The sequence below is a fragment of the Vicia villosa genome, unplaced genomic scaffold (assembly GCF_029867415.1).
Source record: "Vicia villosa cultivar HV-30 ecotype Madison, WI unplaced genomic scaffold, Vvil1.0 ctg.000622F_1_1, whole genome shotgun sequence".
Lineage (NCBI taxonomy): Eukaryota > Viridiplantae > Streptophyta > Magnoliopsida > Fabales > Fabaceae > Vicia > Vicia villosa.
The window spans coordinates 795,194-813,475 of record NW_026705280.1 but is presented as its reverse complement, the minus strand read 5'-3'; the positions used below and the strand labels follow the sequence as shown (position 1 = coordinate 813,475).

The following is an 18,282-nucleotide window of genomic DNA, read 5'->3' as shown; positions in this document are numbered from 1 at the left end:
TTCTAATTTTTAGCTTTAAGATTAAAAAGTTTTGTGCGAGAGCGACAACACTAAGGTACCGGTCAATAGCACGACGGTGTGAGCCCTGTACTAAATATTAAAAATTGGATTTAATTTCTAAAAACAGCGAGAGCGCTTTAGTGATTAATTATGATCTATTTGTTTTCAAAAATTGTTCCCAAACTTAAATGGGTGAGCAAAAACAAAACATTTACGGTATTAAAACATAACACGGGTTGTGCGAGAGTGGGTAGTGTTTTTAAACTAATATTTTCTTCCGAAAAGTATTTTTAAATAAAACAAACGCCAAGATTTTATTGACTCCCAGAGGAACACTGGGAATCACATTCTGATCTCCCTTATTTGATATTCTCTAAAAACCAATCTAGTTTTAGTATTTAGTTTTAGTTCCCTCTAATCAAAAGACTTTAGCCTTAGACTTACATAGCATCAGTAGAATATGGTAGATTGATTATTAGTCCGTGTGAGTTCGATATATTTTAAAACTACATGAGATTTCATGCATTTGTGGAACGCTCACATTAAGTTCTTTGTGCCATTGTCGGGGACTAATTTAGTCAATATCGTAACTTCGTTGTTGCACCGTAGAGACTGAGGAAACTTATTGCTTCTCTATCATAGGTTGTATGCCAGATACTCGTACCTCAGGGAACGAGTTAGCACAACCCATAAACAAAATCGAGCATTTTATTCATCTAAAATTCCGAATTAGACAACTTCACTTAGAATATAATATCCTAGATATGGATGCAAACAAAAATTGTCCTCTCAAGAACTACACTATCCCATCACAAGAAGAGCCTCACGCGAGCATTTCTCCTTCTACCATCGAAACAAATAATTTCGAATTGAAACCCTCTCTAATGCAAATGGTGCAACAAAACCAATTCTCTTGTAACCCTACAAAGGATCCTAACTTGCATTTACCAGTGTTTATGCAATACATGATACTTTAAAGAACAATGGAGTTAACCCCAAAGCCATTAGACTACATCTTTTTCCATTCTCCCTAAGGGACAGAGCCAGAGCCTTGCTACAATCCCTACCTTCAGGTTCCATTACTACATGGAACCAACTAAAGAAGGCTTTCTTAACACGATATTTTCCTATAAGCAAGACTGCTATGCTAAGAGCCAGATAAACAGTTTTATACATAAAGAAGGCGAGTCACTTTTTGAGGCTTAGGAGAGATATAAGGATATGACGAGATTTTGCCCACATCACGATTTAGAATAATGGTTGATTATTCATACCTTTTACAGTGGTATTTTGTACAACACAAGACAAACCATGGACGTTGTAGCTGACGGCGCATTAATGGACAAACCCTTTCAAGAAGCTTATGAGCTTATAGAAAACATGGCCCAAAATTATTATCAGTAGGGAAGCAAGCGTACTCCTGTAGAAAAGTCCCAACCTAAGGGTGGTATGTTTGAAGTCAACGGCATAAACAACGTCAATACCAAAATGGACGCCCTTACCCAAAAGATCGATAATCTAACAACTCCCGTTGCTATCGTAGCTGCTGTCAATCCAAACTGTGAAGTTTGTGGAATTCCTGGACACATCGTTATCGAATGTCACCTTCTGAATGGAATCCAACCTGGCCAAGTAAACTATGCTCAAAGGAATCCATATTCCAACACTTCTAACGAATCATCTAAATTTCTCCTATAAAAACAACAATGATCTGTTTGCTCCTAGTCCACCACCAACCATACCTCCAGGATTTCAAAAAGGAACCCCTACTGCTCCTAATGCACCTAGAAAATCTAACTTGGAGCTAACGATGAAAAACTTCATTGCATCCCAATCTCAACAAAACAAGTAGTTTTTGGACCAAAACGTTCACACGAGTGAACATATCAATCAATTAGTGAATAAAGTAGATGCTTTAGCCATCCATAACCAAACGCTTGAGATACAGATCTCACAAGTAGCTCAACAACAAGGAGCTAATGCTACTCCTGCTGGCACATTTCCTGGCCAACCTCAACCAAATTCTAAGGGTCGTGCTAAAGCCATCACACTACAAAGTGGGACGGAGTTAGAAGGACCCAAAGACTCGAGAGTTCAAAACCAACCAATGACTGAAAAAGTAAACAAAAAGCCAGAGAATGTAAATGATAATACTCATGCAAGAGAACCATAAAATAATGATGGGTTGGCACCCAAAGATAAGGAGACAGTCGAGAAAGAAACACCATATATACCTCCACCTCCATATAAGTCACCCATTCCCAAAACTGATGGTCAGTTTGAGAAGGTTGTAGAACTCTTAAAGCAACTTCACATTACTATCCCTTTCTCAGAAGCCATCACCCAAATGCCCTCATATGCTAAATTTCTTAAGGAAATATTATCATACAATAGAAAGCTATATGATGATAGTTTAGTGGCACTCACTGAAGAGTGTAGCGCCGTCCTACAAAACAAAATGCCTCTGAAATTAAAAGACCATGACAATTTCTCCATTCCCAGTGTTATTTGCAAGTTTGTGATCGATAAAGCACTTTGCGACCTAGGAGCTAGTGTTAGTTTAATGTCGCTTTTAATTACCGAGAGATAAAACCTAGAAAGCCTAAAACCCATTAGGATGTCACTACAGTTGGCAGATCGTTCAGTTAAATATCCAGTAGGAATCCTGGAAAATGTTCCAGTAAGGATCGGTCAATTATACATCCCTACAGACTTCGTAGTGATGGATAAAAAAAAGACTCAAGTATCCCAATTCTTTTAGGAAGACCCTTTTTAGCTACTGCAGGTGCAATAATCGATGTAAAAGGAGGAAAACTTACTTTCGAAGTAGGTGAAGAGAAAATTGAGTTTATTCTTTCTAGGTCTATGAAAGCACCTGCTATAGATGACACCTGCTACTTTATAGCCATCATTGACTAGTGTGTAAAGGAATTTGAGATGGAAAACCCTCCAGGTACAAAAATCCTAAAAAATCCAACACCACCTATACTTGAAGATGATGAATTCCGTCAACCATATGTAAACGGCAGTCAAAGAGAATGTCTAGCACTTACCCAAGATCACATGCCTGGCCTTAAGCAAATGTTAGTAGAACTCAAGGAGTTGCCCAAAAACCTTATATATGAGTTCCTAGACGAACTACTAAGCCGTCTAATAATAGTTGATTCATATCAACGAAAAGATGAAACTGAGAAACTCTTAGTTGTGCTAAGAAAATGTCCTAAAGTTTGAGATGTAACATCTCTGATTTAAAAGGGATTAGCCCCTCCATATGTATGCACATGATCATGTTAGAAGAGGTCTCAAAAACCTCTAGAGAACATTAAAGGAGGATTAATCCGATCATGAGTGATGTAGTCAGGAAAGAATTGCTAAAACTACTTGATGCTGGAATTATCTATCCTATTTCATATAGCCATTGTGTAACACCCTTCTAAACCCCGCTGAAATTTAAATAAATAATCAGAGTAAAAACATAAACACAAGGGTGCCACAATTATTTAAAAACAAATAATCCAACTAAGGTCAAAGTCATGCTTCATTAGGAAACGACTCACCAAAACATAATCATGTTTATCACAACAGAATAAGAAACATCGTCAATACAACTAAATGGAATTATAATCCAACACCAAATAAAATAGAGTAATCTCATAAAACTCTAAAACTATTGTTCCCCAATGTTACAAGATCAGAGCATGACCGACACGACCCAACATAAACGGATAAACTCTACGAGTCATCCTCACCGAGCACTAATGTCGCTACTCCTCAATCTGAAAATGACAACATGTAAGGGTGAGTCTCATTCGCAATTAGTAAATATTATGCAAATTATAAGCAACAAGCATCAAAATATACCGTTCACCCAATTATACATACAGATTCACACTTATCATTCATCAATTCACACAATAATAGATTACAACACACAACACAGAAATCCATACAACCATGTTATGACAAAATGCATATGACACAACTGACACTATGCATGTGGTACCAATAAGCTGTGGAATCAATCCACCTAACCGATCTACGCCTCATCGAGATACGGCCCACCGACACAATTTCCGCACAATGGGAAATATGTCCACCAACGATCCAAACATCACCGGGATCCATCATCAAATGCATATGAATGAATGAAACACACATAACATACTTAAAAACATCACTGAATCACGATGAACAACTCATCTCAACACCACATCACCGAATAAGTATGTACATGTTTTCAACATCATTCAAATAGTCATGCATTCATCACAATCATAATAATAATCATACCAATTCATCACCACATCAAATATATTGTCACACCTATTTCACATGCACACAATGTTCAATTCTCATCAAGTAATTAAATCAAGTTTTAAAGAAATAAAGTCGGCACAACACAGAAATCCATACAACCATGTTATGACAAAATGCATATGACACAACTGACACTATGCATGTGGCACCAATAAACTGTGGAATCAATCCACCTAACCGACCTACGCCTCATCGAGATACGGCCCACCGACACAATTTCCGCACAATGGGAAATATGTCCACCAACGATCCAAACATCACCGGGATCCATCATCAAATGCATATGAATGAATGAAACACACATAATATACTTAAAAACATCACTGAATCACGATGAACAACTCATCTCAACACCACATCACCGAATAAGTATGTACATGTTTTCAACATCATTCAAATAGTCATGCATTCATCACTATCATAATAATAATCATACCAATTCATCACCACATCAAATATATTGTCACACCTATTTCACATACACACAATGTTCAATTCTCATCAAGTAATTAAATCAAGTTTTAAAGAAATAAAGTCGGCCACTGCCCATATTCATCATTCATCATATAAAACATTCAATTACTTGAACAACACCCAAAACGACACTAAGAAAGGATTCACGGATCAAAAGATACGCCATTTTAAAGTTTTAGAAAAAATCCCGCACTGCAAGTTTCGCTCAGCGACGTGAGGCAGAAGCGAATCCCTTTAGACCTCCGCTCAGCGAACCTCTAGCGACGTTAGATAAAATCTAACCAGGTCGGGACCTCCGCTCAGCGGACCCCCCTCCGCTCAGCGGACCTGCGATTTTACCAATTCTCAGGTCTGCGACAGACCTGCGATTTCACACCCTTTTCACCCAAAATCGATTCCAGACATCATATACAGGTATACAAACATCGAATTTGTCATCATACATCATCATACCTAAAAAAATAACGCATTATAATCATCAATCATACAATTTCATCAATTCAATCCAAATCATAACACCGTAACCTAACGATCACAATATCTAATTGAATCAAACCATACATCAATCTACTTATTACCTAAGACCACATAAGAGATACTAAAAGGAAGAGTCCCCCCTTACCTTAATTCACGGTTGGATTCTATTCCTCTTTGCGTTCTCTCTATGTATTCCTCCATGTTCTTCGTGCCCTAGCTCTCTCCCTCTGCCTCTTCTCAAAACTTTGATCGTACAGAATGAATCCTCTCTTTTCTCCTTTCTCTTTTTACCCCTAGGACCCCTAATATGGTCTTCCCATATTGCCCTCACTAACTATTCACAAATGACCACTCTTACCTTTAATATCTCTAACACTGATATTATTTTATTTTACTAATTAAAATAATTCCACTAATTATTCTAAAATACGCCAAAATTCATCGATACACATAAGCCTCACGCAAACCACCACGACATCACATAAATCATCAAGACATCACATAAGTAATCATAATCTCAAACATCACAGATCATCACAAACCATAATAAGGGCTCAACATATCATCACATTTTCAATACTTCACAATGACTCATAGATTCACGCTAAAATAATTAAATAAATAATTAGTTTAGAATTTGGGGTGTTACAACTCTCCCCCACTTAGAATATTTTCGTCCTCGAAAATTTATCCGATTCAACTACTCCAACTACTTATTCCATCCGACTAATCAACTATCATCTCCGAAAGGCAACCCCATGTATGATACAACAATTCATAACATCAATGGCAAAAACAACACGAATGCTACCCAAGTAACACATTTTACAACTTAACATCACAACACCAAGAGTAACCAACTTAGGAATTCTCCAGTTTAAGATCTAGAACACAACAATATAAGAACACACAACTTAAACACGACATCAACGCAACCAACCTGCCAACATCATTTTTACTCATGTGTGAACAACTGCACTACACCATGCATTCGCTGCGCACTCTGATTACTTGTAAAGTATCAACTCTGCCAAGTTTACTCCAACTTTCAATCACCAAAACCAACATAATAAATATTTTCGACTTAACTCTTCGAAAGTTCTGTTCCAACAGGTATTCTACGCTCTCGTAGTTACCGAATACTTCAAACTTAGATCCGTAAGACAACACCTCGGAACATTCAACATAAACATACATATTCGTGTTCATTCATCAATGCACGAATACAAAGATGATAAATGCAAATCATAGAGACCGACTCACGACTCTATGCAAATGCAATGCGGTACCGACTCAATCATCTCAAGTTCATTCAGGAACTTATTGGAACCATTGTTCGTTACTTAATGTAACTCACCGTCGAGCATACGATGTTCACCCATTGCTCACACCCCACACGGGCACACAATGTTTATGGATTGCTCACACCTCACATAGGCACACAATCCGATTTCTCACACCCCACATGGGCACACAATCGCTTGTAATCATCGCTCACACCCCACATGGGCACACGATGTTACAACAGATTCTCATTAGAATCACACAACACAAGAATGTATATCATGACGCTTCACATGCAAAATGACTCAAGACACTCTTGAAATGCATACATATTCACAATATATATTCATGCATTCATCTCATACTATCACATCAATTACGCCAACTACAACGAACTCATTCACAATTAACATGCATTTACCTTTAATTTAGACAATGCATTTATTCGCCAAAAGGCCACAATTCATAATGGATTCCACAATCTAGGATTCACTCCATGAGGCTACCCACAACACATTGTATAACAATACACACAATTCTTTAAAAACAATCATTGATAAATCAATTAATACACAAGCGCTAGGCTTGACTTCAACCATTTCAACGTACATACTATACTAGTTGTCATGACACGTCTATCCATCAATTACGATTCCGTCTACTATCAACAATAGATTAAGGGTGATCAGTTCCTCAATTTGCCAATAGACAGCCGGTAAACATAACAGTGGCATAGATAATCATTACCCAACGACAATAGCGTACTTCAACTTGTGCCCAAGTCCGTAAGCATAATGTTCCGCCAATTCTCTAAGGCCTACCAACGTCTTCTTAGTTTCCTTAATTCCAACCTCCCCAACGATACAAAAACATTCAAAATCCAATACACATTCTTATACACGCTCGTAGCACCACACAATTATCAATTAAACATCCTTCTAACATCGGGAATTGTTACTACATCAAGTACAATCCGATTCGGTTCGCTCCAATTGCAACTTTCATCTAAGTTAAGAATTTCAACAACGCTAACCAACCAATCGTCTTTCTTTTATTCTCAGAACCTTTATAATCCACCTAGTTTCACACTTGGCCTCATTCAATTCACAACTCAACATTATTATCGCGATCTCTCTTGAATTCGTTCTCTTCTCAACATTACCATCTCATAACATCGTCACTATAATCATTCTCATTCTACATAAATTGCATATCTATGCTTTTTTTTTTCCGATACTGTCACATTCCTACAAATACAAATGTTTCATCAATATTTTACATTCTTCTTCACCTTTTCAATTTTTAGCAAGAATCACCCAACTTCAAACACAAGTACAGACCTTCCAAGCACAAAATTATATTCCAAAATGAAGGGAAATTCGTGTAGATTGCAGAACATCAAGAATCGCTCAAATCCGAGTTACGAGTAAAAAGTTATCATCCTTGCAATGGGACTGGTTCAGAATTCCCGCATGCATAATTTTCCAAAAAGTAAGCATCAGACCCAATATTAAAACACACTTTTATCCCTCTTCACAAACTTCCTAATGACAAATATTATAAGCAAACTGTAGGGAATTTTGTAAGCTTTCCAAAAAGTCCAGAACCGCTTCAATCTGAATCACAAGTAAAAATGTTATGCCCCTTTTACTGACAGCTGCTCCATAATTCCAAAAAAATCAGAATTTGAGATTGATGAACATAAGTTCCATCTCTCTCGCTTGCTTCTAAGATCTACCAACATCCTTTCTTTTCATCCAACTACGAAAATCACCCGACTATAATCCAACAATACTCAAGACATACCATCTACAGAATTAATCCATCAACTATCATTTCCATTGGAATAATTCCTCATTCTCAATCAATTCACCGTCCATAGAAAAAGAGCTTCTAGCCGTGGCTTTTGCGATTGATAAATTTAGTTCCTACTTAGTGGGAGCTAAAATTGTCATCTACACAGACCACACTGCCATTAGGTACCTACTAAGCAAGATAGATGCTAAGCCAAAACTCCTTAGGTGGATCTTATTGTTCCAAGAATTCGACTTAGAAATAAGAGATAAAAAGCTGACAGAAAACATGGTAGCAGACCATCTTTCCCTATTGTTTAGTTTCCACTTGTTTGATTTCCCTTAGGAAATCACACACCCAGTTGTTCTCAATTCGATGATTCCTCTGAAGGAGATAGTTTCGGCAATGAAAACGAAGAAGTGGAAACTGTATTAGCACAATCCACGGTCCCTTGGTATGCTAACTTTGTCAATTACGTAGTAGACGAAATACTACCCCCACACTTACTCATCAGCAGAAAAAGATATTTTTCCACGACCTTAAATAGTATTATTGGGACGAACCCTCCTTTTTAAAAGAGGTGTCGATGGTATTTTTCATCTTTGCGTCCCTGAATAAGAGGTTGATAGCATAATAACCCATTGCCACGCTGCCCCATGGAGGGCATGCTAGCACTTCAAAGACATGTGCGAAAATTCTTCAATCAGGCCTCTATTGGCTTCACTGATTGGAAGATGTACATACTACAATCGTCAAATGTGACTGTTGCCAACGCACTGGAAACATTTCCCAACGCGACGAGATGCCTCTAAAAAACATCTTGGAAGTAGAAGTCTTTGATGTGTGGGGAATTGATTTCATGGGTCGTTTCCCATCATAATTTGGAAATAAATTCATACTTGTAGCTATAGATTATGTATCTAAGTGGATTGAGGCAATAACTTCTCCTACAAAAGATGCACGAGTTGTGAACAAACTGTTCAAAAACACAATCTTTCCTAGATTCGATATTCTAAGACTCGTCATTAGTGATAGTGGGTCTCACTTCATATCAAGAATATTTGAAAAACTTTTACTTAAGTATGGATTTAGGCACCGAATAGCAACTCCCTATCACCCACAAGCAAGTGGTCAAGTTGAAGTTTCCAATAAGGAAATTAAACAAATATTAGAAAAATAATTGTTATATCTAGAAAAGATTGGTCATCAAAGCTTCAAGAACTGTAAGACACCCATAGGATATACACCCTTTTAATTAGTTTATGGTAAATCATACCATTTGCTGGTAGAACTTGAGCATTAAGCCTATTGAGCCATAAAAAACCCTAAATATGGACTAAGGGGCTGCTGGCGAAAAAAGAATTTTAGATATACATGAGTTATAGGAACTAAGGTTATGCGCTTATGGAAAACTCTGCTCTAGATGGTCAAGACCTTTCGAAGTAACTAAATTTTTCCAAAGTGGCATTGTTGAAATAAAAAGCAAGTCTAATGAGACGTTCATTGTAAACAGGAAGATACTTAGGCATTATCACCGTGTCAAAGATGCAAACTATTATGACATTTTAAAATTTAAAGAGCTACCCTCTACTTCGCTAACTTAGAAATATTAGAAAATTTGTAGAGCTGTCGACATTAAATGAAGCGCTGCGTGGGAGGCAACCCACAGTTTATTATTCTTATTATTCTTTTATCTCGACAAAATAAAGTGGTAAACTAACTTATTGGTCCGTGTTAACTTTAATTATGTTCCCTTTCAGGTCATGTTCATTCTCCAAAGCTAACTTTTCCACTAACTAATTAGATAATGCAGAACGTTGATAACATGATAATCATTTTCAAGAACGATGCCCAGAGAAGGCGTTACGGTGTCCTAGCTAAAATGTTGTTGCTGGGATTTGAAGGTTTGTCCTCTATATACTTTACCCCTCGGTTTCTATCCCAACCGATGTAATAAGTCATAAAAAAATTAAAAATTAAAAGGTGTTAAAATGTAGTTGTTAGCATTCAAAGGCGTGTCCTCTAAATATTTTACCCCTCGGTTTCCATCTCAACCGATGAAATATATGGTATTTTAAATTAAAAAAATTGAGGCGTCTATGATATACACCTCTTTTTTTTTTTTGGTAGGGTGAAAATTTCGTCATAAAATGTATTATTTGTAGTAGTGATAAAAAGATATTCTATGCGTTAGTTCGCAATGATAGTGGCATCCCATCAAAGCTTTTCACCTTCTCGGGCCAAGTAGTCGGGCTAAGGCGTATGCAACAAACTCTCGTTCTGCAAAGAATGGACAAGGGCTTGAGGGCAATTGTTTTGGACCGCTCACAAGATCCAAAATGAAAGGCCTAGACGAGAAGCAAAGGAAGCATAAGCGGGGAGTAAGTGTTCTCTATCCTTGCCTAAAGCAGACAATTTCGTTCTCTGAAGCATTATCAACCATCCAGGTTAATCATACGTTTGTGCACGCTATACTCCCCACATACGGTTTAAACCACTCCCACTATATACGAGAGAAAGCGCGTCATTCTCAGGTTTTCAAACTCACTCTCATTATCATATCACTTTTTATTCTTTCACTGACTACAACATTAGAGTGTTAACCTTACAGATCTACTCCCTCTCTATCACACTAAGTCTACTATAACGAAGCAATACTTCAATGTTCATAAACAACTTTGATTCCGTTGTTCACCAAACAACTCTGATTTCACAACGGAATGGTAAACACAATCTTTATAAAATAATTAGAAAAGAACCAAAAGAACAAATAATACTCCATTTTATTTTTAAAAAACATAATACTAAAATGGATACTTCTAAGACATCTTTATCACTAGTTTAATAATCTGTATAACTTCGTGCTGTCCTAAGTATTTAACATACCAAGGAATAATATAATTGTAATGAGTAGAAAAGGTGTCGGAACCCTAACTAGCTTTGACTTGGTTTTGGACCTTGAACCCCTCTATAAAACCCATGTTTTGCTAGTTAACTCTTCTCTCTTTCCGTTGTTAAACATACTGAAAACATAATCATAAGAAAAAGAAACACCAAGATGAAGTTCATCTTCATACTACTCTCAAGCCTTTTACTAGGATGTCTCTTGCTCATGACTGTCCAAAGGAACACATCAACCATGGTTGTTTCAGGTAAAATAATATTTTCCATTTGTTTATCTACTTCCAAATATCAAACTAAAGATTGCATGATTAATTTTTTTTTGGAGTTTTTTCTATAAAAAACTACAAGACATACTTCAACTCGTATATTATCTGATACTATTATCCGATATATTATCGAATGTGCAGGCGGAGAATGGAAAAAAAACAAGTTTGAGATAGCTGAAATCACAACCATATTGACTCAAAAGGTAATTTTTCGCTCTCAAATATTAACAACTAAAAGTTTTTATTTATGAAGTTCGATCAAATGTGCTTAGGTTTACGAATACATTCTAAATCAGTCTTATTTAAAATTGAACGAATTAGGGTTTTGTATTACAGATATAATGTTTATATATGTTAATAATTTATATGGTGATTATTAATTTTGTTTCATGTTACTAATGATTATATCTATGATTAGGAACCTTTGGAGAGAACTATTGGAGCTTCTATGAGGAAGTTAGGATTTGGAACTATCATGCATCATGAAGAAAAAAGTGTGGATTCCAAGACTATTGAAAAAGGACAAACTTCAAAGATTTCAGGTGCAATTCATTGTGATGGATCAGATTATAAAATTGTAAAATGTAGTAGTAAAGAGGAGAAAAATATTAAACCAACAAGAAAGCTGAAAATGGATATTGGTTTTGTAGATTTCACTGATGATTATCATGGACCAAGGCATCACCTTCCAAAACATAACTAAGTGAAATGCATTTGTGAGTGATTTCATCAGTGTAGGAGTGGAAATTTTTTTGTATATCATAAGTATATATGTATCTATATACTTTGGCAATTAATTTCCTAGACTATAGATTAGAATTATTTTATATAGTTTTGAAAGAAATTTTATATATAAATATCTACTTCCATTCCACAGGTAAGGAGAATGGTGGTTTGAAGAAGTCTTTCAGAAGGTTATTCCAATTACAAAAGAGTGATGTTCATGAGGTGATTTATTTTAACATATTTCTCTTATTATTTTTCTATATATATATATATATATATATATATATATATATATATATATATATATATATATATATATATATATATATATATATATATATATATATATATATATATATATATATATATATATATATATATATATATATATATATATATATATATATATATATATATATATATAGTAAATAATTGATATAATTATTGAAACTTATATTCTTGATTACTAAAATAACCCATTAGAAATATTTTGGGATCTTAATAAACTACTTTCAATACTACAATAAGTTATTTTAGTAAAAGAAATATTTTCTCATATGAAGTTTTTGTGTAATTTTTTTAATTATGTTTCTAATTATTTTCAATTTTTTTATAGTTATTGTAATATCTTTTTTCTATGTCATTAATAAATAAATATAATATAAGGGCAATTTTTTAATGTAAGTTGCAATTTTTTAAATTCAATACAATTTAATTAAATTTAAAAATTTGTATATTATTTATAAAGTTTTAAATAGCGTTCGCGGTCGCACAAAGACTTTTGCAATTTCGATCAGTATAAATGTTCCGATAATGATTACGATCGTCGTGACGTGAATTAACCACAATTTCTTTTTCATCATAAAAGAGAGTGAATAACGTGATACCGTTTTCGCGGAAATAGACCTTGATTATTCTTTAAAATAATATATATTGTGAGAAAAATGAAATATTATTTCTAACTTCATTAAAATTCAAACAAACAGAAGCATATGATAATGAGGCCAAAGGTATATTTGAAAGTCACCACCAAGACCAAGGTTGCAATTTCAAGGAATAGTCTCACAACCAACACAAACACCAAGTGCTCACAAGATTGTGATGATGTTGTACCAAATAAGGGTAGCTCAGAGAAATCATCAAGGCATGAACAAGAAATTTCTAAAGAAGCTCAAGATATTGATGCTGCAAAAGAGATTGAAAGCCTCATGTATAAGGATTATAATAATAAGGGAAAGCCATCTCATAGGCCACCCATCAATAATCATGAACCTAATAATCCTTAGTGTTATTTTATTTCAGGTTTACATTCAATTTTGTACTAAGTTGCAGGCAACTTATAGTAATGTAATCCCCTAGATATTTAATATAGTATAGGTTAGTTATATATTATATAGTAGTTTGTTGGGTCAATTAAAAAAGTTTTTGTTTGTTTCCAAAGATATATATGTAGAACTCATGCAGTTTCAGTATTGTATATTAACTATATTATATCTTTATAGCATCTTTATTACAAGCAAGTGAAATGTGATTTTGAATTTTGAAGCAATATATTTATTTTTAACAATCAACTCTGAAGATATATAATAAGACGATTCATATATTTAATGTCTTTAAAAATTTCTGTTAGAAATATGATATATTTTTCTTTTATTTAGTTCAACTCACACTTGTAAGAGAGATTGTTAAACTCAAGTGTGAGTGTTTAAGTTTTATATCATTTATAATTAGATAAAAAATTAAATATATAAGATAGGGAAAATATATACCTAATGTCTTAAGAATTTTGAGTGGAAATGTGGTGTCTATTGTGGTTCTAAAAAATTGGCCCGTTGTTATTCTTGGAGGCTCAAACAAAAAGACCTATTGGCACCTATTTATTTTTGTTGTTAGCAAAGGTGTGAAAGCTAAAATAAGAATATATTGAAATGAAGAAAGATAGCTAGCAGTGCATAATGGAGAAAATAGTTACAACAAATCTGCAATATTATTTACTAACTAACTCTTAATAACCTATAACTACATATTGTAGGTTTGTTATTGAGAAGCTAAGCTAAAGATCACATTAATGGTTAATTTGATTTGGGTTGCGGCGGAAAAATTGAAATTAAGCTATTAATTTACTTAACTCGTAAAGTAAGAATCGTCATCGAACTTTATTGTTTCTAAAGAAAAGAAAAAATATCGATAAAATCCAACAAAAGAAAAGATATGGATATAAGGGTTGGTTACGCAAGGGAAAATTATTGGCATCCCTCACATCTATGGTACTCCATAGGAACCTTTTGAAAATCTGCTTTTTAGGCTAAAGAGTTAAAGTTGCAAAAGAGCGGAGAGATGAGAAAAGAATTTGTTTTTATTATTTTGTGTGTTCGGTAAGACGTCGCATCTTGTGTCTACATATCCCTTCTGTGCAATAGGAAAGTCAGAGCATTTGTAGTTCTGCTCAAAAAGAAAACATGGAGGTTTGTTTGATTTTAAGGGAAAAGACATTTCTTCGCCTTCGAGAGGAAAACACCAATTGTCATCCACAAGTATGAGGGAGTGTGTATTTACATCATCTTGATAAGGAGAGCTTTACTTTGGATTTAATTTACAAGCATGTCTCACATTCAAGTGAAAAATATCAACAACTGCAACCTCAACTCTTAGGGGCTTAGGTTTTGCATCTCAACAAAAATTAGACTAATGTTCTTCCTTTCTAAAAGATTTTTTAAAATAAAAGTGCACAAAGGCGCAAAAAGAAAGTTTGATTATGCTTATCTTTTTTATGTTTTTGAAAGGGTTTTAATATGCTTAAGTATCTTAGCATTTATTAAGAAAAGATTTGACGATCACTTGACAAGGTCTAAGGTTTAGTGAGAAAATAGTTTGAAGTTTAAAAGAAGAAGGTTTTGAAAAATGGAGAAATTTTGAAATTTGAAGAATGAGAGGATATGAAGAGACTGTCCTAAAACATAAAGGAAAAGATAAGCAAAGAAAGATCTAACCACACAAGAGGAGAGCACTTGAGAATAAGTCAAAATGAAACTTCCTTTTCCCTTGGATTGAGCCACAAGCAAAGCATCAAATAAACCAAGTGCATAAGCAGATAAAAATCCCAAAGCATCAGATATATTCAAAGTATCAAATTAAACCACATGCATCAGATGAGCTAGAATGTCTCAGATGAACCGTAGTGTACCAGATGAACTTTCAAGATCACAAGTGCATCAGATGAATAAGAAGATTACAAAGCATATATAACATCCCAAGTTCAAAATTCAATAGTCGGAATAAGGGCAAAGTTCTCAGATGATAGTCCAAGGTTCAAATGAATTCTTAAGTTCTCAAGTACAACCTCCAAGCAAAGGAAAGCTTAACCTAAGTCCAAAAGTCCAAAATCTTCAAACATGGAGTATTAACATCAAGTCCACACAAGATTATTCGGACTTTTTAGGATTTTTCTATGTTTAGATGTTTTTGGTCTTTTGGTAAGCAAAAAGAAATAAAATAAAAGGCAAGAAGCATAAATATAATGACAAATAAATGGCATGAAGTGTAAATGACAAGAATGATAAATGAATTAAAGTAAAGGTGCATTAAAAGATAAAGTGCGTAAAAGTAAAGTTAGCACAATTAATGATCAATGTTAATTATTAATAATCAATCAATTGATTCGGGACAATTTAGTGATTTGTCAAGTAATCGTAGATGTACTTATGTAGAAGTAGAATCTATGAGGCCGATCAATAACAATTTATGAATCATACTTGTTAGAGAAATGGTAGAAACCATTCCCCTAAAACAAGTAGCACAAGTCAAAACAAAAAAGAGAGAGAGAAAGAGATGAAGAAGAAGAGAAGAGGGTTGAGAATTGATCAAGCACCAAGGTAAAGGGATTGGATCATTACTTTGAACAAAACTCTTCATGATACTTATGACAAACTTATCTTCAATCCAAAATACTAAAAATGATCAGATGATTATTTAAAATTAGATTTGAAATGAAGAAAGTTCATCAAGTTTCAATCCAAGGTTAATCAAACAAGATGAAGCTTCAATCATCCTAATTGACCATGTCAACCAAAAGTCAGAAGCACACATACAATTAAAATCAAAAGAAAAATATTAAAAGTTTTTTAAAAGATTTTTTAAATGAATTAAAAAGGAAATTAGATGAAAAATTCAAAACACACTTCAAATGATCAAATAAATGACCAAAAAAATTATGAAAATTCGGGAAAACCATGAGAAACAAGATCTCAAAAGTTGGATATACAATGCATGGTTCTATAGAGTTTCACACCCTATCATGACGTCAGACGCTCCCGGAAGATCACCGAGGTCAACTAACCAGAAGGTACTTGAGGCTCAGGAAGACCACATCGAGAGTGTGATTGAGAGTGTGATTGTGGTCTATCGGCGTGTTGTGGAGATGGGTAGAACGGACATAGAGGCATGACTCTTTGATGATGACACTCTCTGATTGGCTCTCATAGAGAACATGGTTGCCGAGTTACAAAATGTGATGCTGTCAGATGAGGAGAAGGTAGGGGGTTTGACATACCCAATAGTTTATGTATGGTGTGTTTTTTTGAATATTTGGATGTTTTTTTTTGGTATTTTTGGACAAATATTTTGTACAGTGTTGCATACTTGGATTAATGTATGACTTTTTGCATTCGTTTGACTTTAATATAACTTGATTTTACTTTGACTTTACTCTGATTTTACTTAAATATAACTTTGCCTAAAAAATTACGATGTTTGGGACAATGGTGTTGCTCTAAAATGATTCAGGGGTTTTTTGGAGATGCATCTCCCAAATAATTCGCTCTTGCGATTAACACGCTTCCAACACCTTGTAAAGAACGTCAGGAAACATTTCGGAGATACATCTCTAGATACACCTAAATAATATACGAACATGTATCTCTTGACCCTATTTTGTTCAAAATAGGGTGCATCTTAGAAAAGTGCAGTTTGGTGTGATTTTGGTACGTCCAAAGATACAACCCGGACGCATGAAGGACAAATTTGAATTTTCAAGGACGTGGTATGCACATTTAAGGGTGGGTGTAAAGAGTATCCCAAAAGATATGACCTTATCTAGAGGTGTTTGTGGTGCAGTTTGGACGCAAAAGATCATCTGAACCGCAAGAGAAAAGATGTGTGGTTTGATTTGATTTGATTTGATTTGATTGGCTTTTATAAATAGAATCGAACCAACCCAAATCAAACAAATGTGGTTTCGTTCGGTTCGGTTGGTTCAATTTTAAAAAAATAGAATCATACATACCAACAACACATCCCATATCAAACCCAGGCCCAACCACTATTTCAACAACGCATTCAACTACCTCGCCAAGACCGTATACGACCCACCCAGTACCCAGAGATATGCTCCTCTAGATCATTCAGCCAACACAATGAGGCTGGTTCCTCAAGAAGCCAACTAAGTCCCGACTTGGGTCCACAAGATGCAAGTGACCGCCGCGACCCACTAATATCACAAGCCTCTCACCATCGTAGCCCATATGGCTACACAATACCAACTGAAACATTTTTCTTTTATCAAGAAAGTGCAAGTTCCGCCGAGTGCTACGTACCAGAAATCATAACTCCACCTCCTCCCCCACCACCATTTCAAAGCTATGAGGGAATGGGTAACCGACTTTACGATAGTCGGCTTCTGGAACGTTACGGTGGCCTTGACGAATTCCTTGACACCGACCTTATTGATGACACAATTCCAGGCTCATCCACACAGACACAACAAGAACCACAAAGGGGACGGGGTGGGGGTTCCCGTCAACATCTTCAACATGATATACGCAGTCCTAAATGCGGAACCGGCGGACGTTTAGGTCATGGGAGACACTAATCGTTTTTAATTTTCCCTTAATCAATTGTTGTTTCTGTTGTTTTCCAATGTATATGTCGGTTTAAATTGATGAAGTTGTTTGTTTTCCGACTTTTTTTTCACTATCGTTTATTACATATTGCCCTTAAAAAAATAATAATAATAAAATATATATATTGCACATAGGCGTCATTT

The 18,282-nt window shown here is 34.9% G+C and overlaps 1 protein-coding gene and 1 pseudogene across 1 annotated transcript; one reads left to right on the top strand and one right to left on the bottom strand.

The window, feature by feature from the left end:
• Nucleotides 1–1,150: 1,150 nt before the first annotated feature.
• LOC131629953 (small nucleolar RNA R71) lies at nt 1,151–1,250 on the bottom strand (annotated as a pseudogene).
• Nucleotides 1,251–11,365: 10,115 nt separating this feature from the next.
• LOC131629952 (uncharacterized) lies at nt 11,366–13,647 on the top strand. The gene is made up of 5 exons (XM_058900757.1): nt 11,366–11,498; nt 11,658–11,719; nt 11,935–12,058; nt 12,394–12,464; nt 13,229–13,647. The coding sequence occupies exons 1-5, from the start codon at nt 11,405–11,407 to the stop codon at nt 13,526–13,528; spliced, it is 651 nt and encodes a 216-aa protein (XP_058756740.1). The 5' UTR covers nt 11,366–11,404; the 3' UTR covers nt 13,529–13,647.
• Nucleotides 13,648–18,282: the final 4,635 nt, after the last annotated feature.

Bases quoted from the DNA above. Each gene is read 5' to 3' on its own strand.
- LOC131629952 (XM_058900757.1), top strand. From the start codon at position 11,405: ATGAAGTTCATCTTCATACTACTCTCAAGCCTTTTACTAGGATGTCTC. The intron at 11,499-11,657 runs GTAAAATAATAT...TCGAATGTGCAG, and splicing joins ATCAACCATGGTTGTTTCAG to GCGGAGAATGGAAAAAAAAC. The intron at 12,059-12,393 runs GTGCAATTCATT...TCCATTCCACAG, and splicing joins ACAAACTTCAAAGATTTCAG to GTAAGGAGAATGGTGGTTTG.